This window comes from Caretta caretta, chromosome 1 (genome assembly GCF_965140235.1).
Source record: "Caretta caretta isolate rCarCar2 chromosome 1, rCarCar1.hap1, whole genome shotgun sequence".
Classification (NCBI taxonomy): domain Eukaryota; kingdom Metazoa; phylum Chordata; order Testudines; family Cheloniidae; genus Caretta; species Caretta caretta.
Window position 1 is genome coordinate 5640635 of NC_134206.1, and position 6000 is coordinate 5646634.

Below are 6000 nucleotides of genomic sequence, written 5' to 3' on the forward strand. Positions count from 1 at the left end.
GCACATGGCAAAACTCCGGTTGAGGAAATTTTGGCTCTCTCCACAGGGGTGGATCTCACCCAGTGTGAGCAAAGGAGGCATCTAGAATGAAGATAGGACAGAGCTAACATTCACAGAGTTCAGAGACTCCTTTTCTTTTCGTCCCCTCCCCCTCCAATAATAACATACATAATCATGTACAATAGCGAGGGAAGCCTTATTTACAGCTAAAGCACAGCAGAGCTGGATTGTGTTCCCTGTTCGACCACAGCCTCCTTGTGTGGCTTTGGAGAAGTCCCTGTCAGTCATCACTGAGTAGTTTCTATGAACGCTTCTCAGCCCGGGGACCGTTCACAATACACATCATTGTTCTCCTCTCACAGGATTTTTAAATAGCTAAACCATTTACTTTTTTATCATGGATCCAAGCTAAAGTGTTGAGACTTGGATCCAGACTGAAATCTTGTTCCAGAATGTACGAGTGTTCTGATCCAGTGTTTTGGTTCAGGTCCACTCTGCTTTTCTTATGTTCCCTTTAATAATGAGTTCATAGAAGTCTTCATATGACAAGCTCCATCTAGGGGAGAGGGTGTGGTCTAGTCTAGTGAAGGGGCACTCTGCTGAGAGCCTGGAGACCTGAGTTCTGTCACTGATCTCCTGCGTTACCCTGAACAAGTTGCTTACCTGTTTTGTGTTTCAGTTTCCCCCTCAGTTAAATGAGGATCTACATCCTCCTTCTGATGAGTGTCAATGGGCTTTGAATCAGACCCACTGATACTTGTGCTCTTTTGTAAATCACTTTGAGATTTATAAATGCAAAGCTCTATATAAGAACAGGATATTATTAGTAATGGGATTTTATAACTGATCTGGGGATGTGTGACTACCACCAGGGTTTTTAATCAAGGTACTGACTCCAACCTGTCTGAAGAGCGGGGGCATAATGGGCCATATTTTCTGTCATGCTGTCACATATTTTCAATCATGTTGCTTTTAATTGTAGGGGATGTGGTTTAAGAAACTGATCAGAACCTCCCCAGTGCATCATGCCAACCTGCAATGAAAGCAACATCAGTCCTGCAAGATTCCTCCTGGCAGGCATCCCAGGGCTGGAAGCTGATGGCCCCTGGATCTCCATCCCTTTCTGTTCCATATACCTCATTGCAATTCTAGGAAACAGTCTGATTCTGTTTGTGATCAAGACAGAGCACAGTCTCCATCAGCCCATGTACATGTTCCTTTCTCTGTTGTCTGTCACTGACCTTGGCTTATCTGTTTCCACCTTGCCAACTATGCTCAGCGTCTTCCTGTTTAACGCCAGAGAAATTGTCATTGATGTCTGTCTGACCCAACTTTTCTTTATTCAAACTTTCTCCATGATGGAATCGTCTGTACTATTAGCCATGGCATTTGACCGCTTTGTTGCAATACGCCACCCGCTGAGATACGCTTCGACTTTAACCAGTGCAAGGATAGGAAACATAGGGCTGGCGATAATAATCAGGGCTAGTGGTCTGAATATCCCAGCTGTCATTCTTCTCAAGAGGTGGCCATACAGCAAGATTCAACCTCTCTCTTATTCATATTGTTTGCATCAAGATGTGATGAAGATGGCCTGCACAGACACTACGCCCAGCAGCTTCTATGGTTTGTTTATTCTCTTTTCTTCTCTGGGATTAGACTCAGTGCTCATTGTCTTGTCTTACATCATGATCCTTCAGACTCTATTGAGTATTACGTCCTGGCAAGAGCGTCTCAAGGCTCTAAACACCTGTGTCTCCCACATCTGCGTCACCCTGCTTTTCTACACCCCGCTGATCAGTTTGTCGATGATTCAAAGGTTCAAGAAACAGTCTCTCCCTCAGAGTCAGATTCTTCTGTCTTATCTCCACCTCCTCTTCCCCCCGGTGCTCAATCCCATTGTATACAGCATGAAAACCAAAGAGATTCGTAAACGGATCATGAAGATCTTTCAAAACTATTCCACTAACAGACTCCAATGCGGGCTGTCATAAATATAAAGGGAAGGGTAAATCCCTTTAAAATCCCTCCTGGCCAGGGAAAAATCCTCTCACCTATAAAGGGTTAAGAAGCTAAAGGTAACCTCACTGGCACCTGACCAAAATGACCAATGAGGAGACAAGATACTTTCAAAAGCTGGGAGGAGGGAGAGAAACAAAGGGTCTGTGTGTCTGTCGGTATACTGCTTTGCTGGGGATAGACCATGAATGGAGTCTTAGAACTTTTAGTAAGTAATCTAGCTAGGTATGTGTTAGATTATGATTTCTTTAAATGGCTGAGAAAAGAACTGTGCTGAATAGAATGACTATTTCTGTCTGTGTGCCTTTTTTGTAACTTAAGGTTTTGCCTAGAGGGATTCTCTATGTTTTGAATCTAATTACCCTGTAAGGTACCTACCATCCTAATTTTACAGGGGTGATTCCTTTACTCCTATTTACTTCTATTTCTATTAAAAGTCTTCTTGTAAGAAAACTGAATGCTTTTTCCTTGTTCTCAGATCCAAGTGTTTGGGTCTGTGGTCACCTATGCAAATTGGTGAGGATTTTTACCAAACCTTTCCCAGGAAGTGGGGTGCAAGGGTTGGGAGGATTTTGGGGGGAAAGACGTGTCCAAACTACGTTTCCCAGTAAACCCAGTTAGAGTTTGGTGGTGGCAGTGGTTATTCCAAGGACAAAAGATAAATTAATTTGTACCTTGGAGAAGTCTTAACCTAATCTGGTAAAAGTAAGCTTAGGAGGTTTTCATGCAGGTCCCCACATCTGTACCCTAGAGTTCAGAGTGTGGGAGGAACCTTGACAGGGGCACTGATTTGGTCTGTCTAATCTGTCTCTCTCAGAGCCAATATGGCCCACGGTGTCCAAGTGTCTCTGTGACTAAAAGCAACCCTTAAGGACATATTAGAAAAGTATTGAAATGGTAAACAGGGCCGTTCCTCATGGATAGCTAGCAAAGCCACGGTAAATAAACTAGAGTTCTTGAAATATAGGCATATATTGTTACAGAATCAAAAGTATATACTAATTATATTTGTCTGGGTTTACCTATATCTTACTACAAGTTCAATAGTGTGACCAAATTAGCTTGTAGATGATAAATTTCAGTTCCTGTAAGTCTTGTTTCATGACCTATTCTCTTGATTCAGAGGTCAAAAGGGGATATTACCATTTCGATGAAACTTGTGGTATAATATCATTGTCTTTATTTCTCTTTGAAGTTTGTAGTAACCTATCTGTGAACCATTTCAATGGTTAATGACCTTATGGTAATCAATGCTGCTAGTTATCAGTGTAGACGTAGGAAATAGAGATTTATTTCAAGGCAAAAATGCACATTACTTATTCTTCATCCATTCTTCAACCTGCTGTGGTCATTTGGGGACAAGAGGCTAATCAGCTGAATTTCAGCTATAAAGGGACTTTTGGGCCTGATCCTTACTATCTCAGATCTGCTTAAGCTTTGTCAGGGGATGTTCAAGTAACAAGATGGAGGACTTGTGGATTAGCCCTGCAATTTTCATGGAAAAATTTGAAAACACTCTGTATATGGACTGTCTATTGGACTATGACCTTTTCCATTAATTCCAGAAAGATTTCTACAGATCAGCAGACTCACCATTTCTGCTTAGAAACTGGCCTGTGAACTGGGTTCATATCTGTATGTATAACAATCTTTTACCACAATAACTCTCTTTCTTTTCCTTTTAAAAATATCTTAGATTTGTGAATAAGAATTGTCTGTCAGTGTGTATTTTACCTGGTGTGAAATGTGTCCGATCTCTTGAGAGTAGTAGAACTTCACAGATGGTGAATAAGATTTTATATAACCCTTAATAGATGGACTTTGCTGTGTGGGTGGGAGCCAAAGGCTAGATTGCTTAAAGAGAACGGTATTTTGGCTTCTTGGGAACCAGGAAGGTATTATAGAAGCTGTTTGGTTACTGTTTTGGTGAATCAATTATAAGAATAAGCCACCAGTTTGGGGGATTGTCTGCCCTATTCCTTGCAGTTTGTCCTGATTGAGCATTCTCTGTACAGCCCCTCCAGCGACTACGGTCACAGCCTCCCAAAAGGAAAGATTGTATTGTTCGCCCCACAGTTAGCAAAACTGCAGTCCTGTACCCTTAAAGCTTCCCCTTCTGGAATAAAGTATTCTGTTTTGTCCAGGGAATTAGGTTGTTCAGTGGAATACATTTAAGGAAGAAGGAGTTTCAAGGGAGGAAGACTACGTTTATGCATTCCTAAACTACTTAGCAGGTTGACTTGTAAATTCTCTGAAAACTCATTCTGCACTCAGAGAGTAACTGTTGCCGTGTTGGCTAAAGCTACACCATATTTCATAGACACAGAAGTTGAATCCCTGCTCTAAGAGCAAAACTTGACTCAACTTTAACTGTGGCTTCACTATTGATGTCACCATAATAAAATATAATTTTTCAGTATTTTTACCTTGCTCTTCATAGTAAATCATTGTGATTAATATTTACTTATTTGTTGAAATCCTTCCTTAATATGCCCTTCATTAATGAAATCTGCATACCATGAAGCCTTCTGTTACTCTGTTCTGCACAGTCTGCCATGTTCATCTTCATAGATTCAAAGGCCCTCTCTTGCTCACTCTCTCCCTCTCCTGAGAGTGCTGATTAGTGCCCAAGTCTTTTGCAGTTTGGGTGCCTGTCTCAGAACTAGACCTATCTCCAAGTTCTGGAGGCAGTGATCCAGGTAGCCAGGCCTGTTCCAGCTCCTTTGCAAGCGAGGGGGCATTTTTGTTCCAAAGTCGAATTGGAAACCCTACAACTTTTAAACAGAGAGGACTCCAACTCAAGCACTTCTTCTGATCACAAGGAGAGTATCTCATGGGGAGAGAAAGAAAGGCAGATGATCTGTGGGTCCAGAGCCAAGATAGTGGGTGCCGGCCATGTCACAAGTAACCCAGCAGCCAAGCACAATGAGCAGCTGGGGAGAGTAAGGTGGGGACATCTGCAAATGGCCCAGCACAGGGAGACGTCACTGGAGAAGAGGGCATTGAAGGCTGCACTCAGAAGGTGGAATGTGAATCTGCTAGGAGGACAGATGCTGGTGAGAAAGGTCCTGCCACCTAGAGCCTGAGGGCGTGCGGCCACTGCCAGAGCAGGTTCCTTACCTGCAGTATCACCACAGAGCAGCCAGGGCCTGGGAACTAGGCTGGGTACATGTGAGGAGCAAACTGGGAACATTTCTTACATCCCAGAGATGGCTGTTGCTGGTGTTTCCCATGCTCACAAAGCGGGGTTCCTTATTTCCTCAAACATTTCCCATTTTTCCTTTTTTTACAGCTGCTGTTTAATATATTATATTGGCTTTGAACTTAATGTAGTGATCAGTGGGTTCGAGAAGGGTCTGGTGTGAAGAGAGTACCCAGGAGTGGGGACACCCTAACCCCTGTCCTAGGGAACACCCTAGCCCCCACAATGAGAATGGGGGTTCAGCCTCCCAGGAATCCTGGGCCCAGCTGTGTCACCATTACATGGACTCTGCCACACTGGAGAATCAAAGGGGAGTCCTTGAGGTCAGGCAGGCCTCTTGGTAAAAAGAGTGGAAGTGACTACTTGGCTCGCCAATTCCACCAAGGTAGTGCAGAAGCCAGGAAAGTTCCCCACAATAGCAGCACCATTCCCCCGCTTACATTGGGGAACTGGGACAAACTGATGGGTTGGATTTTAGTGATGTGTAAAGAGATGTGTAACTTGTGAAATCTTCATATAAATGGTGAAAGTTGAAACTTTCTGTGTAAGGTGAATGTAACATCACTGCACGAGACGGCTTCCCAGAGACTGGAATCAGATAAATCCTTGTTTCTGCACTATTTTCTTATGAGGTTAGAGCAGTAAATTGGATATTGCTTATTTGGCCTCTTGAAAAATATTTCATAAGAAATAAAAGCTTGGTCAAGCAATTGACTACTGTGACAAAGCTCTGTCCTTGCCTCTGTGGGTCCCGTGTTTCCTGGCAGATTTCGCAAGCC

General features: G+C 43.0%; 1 protein-coding gene across 1 annotated transcript; it reads left to right on the top strand.

The window, feature by feature from the left end:
- The first annotated feature begins 1025 nt into the window (after positions 1-1025).
- On the top strand, positions 1026-2890 carry LOC125643770 (olfactory receptor 51G2-like). The gene is made up of 3 exons (XM_048866925.2): positions 1026-1954; positions 2436-2463; positions 2837-2890. Exons 1-3 carry the CDS (start codon positions 1026-1028, stop codon positions 2888-2890), a joined length of 1011 nt encoding a protein of 336 aa, XP_048722882.2.
- Positions 2891-6000: the final 3110 nt, after the last annotated feature.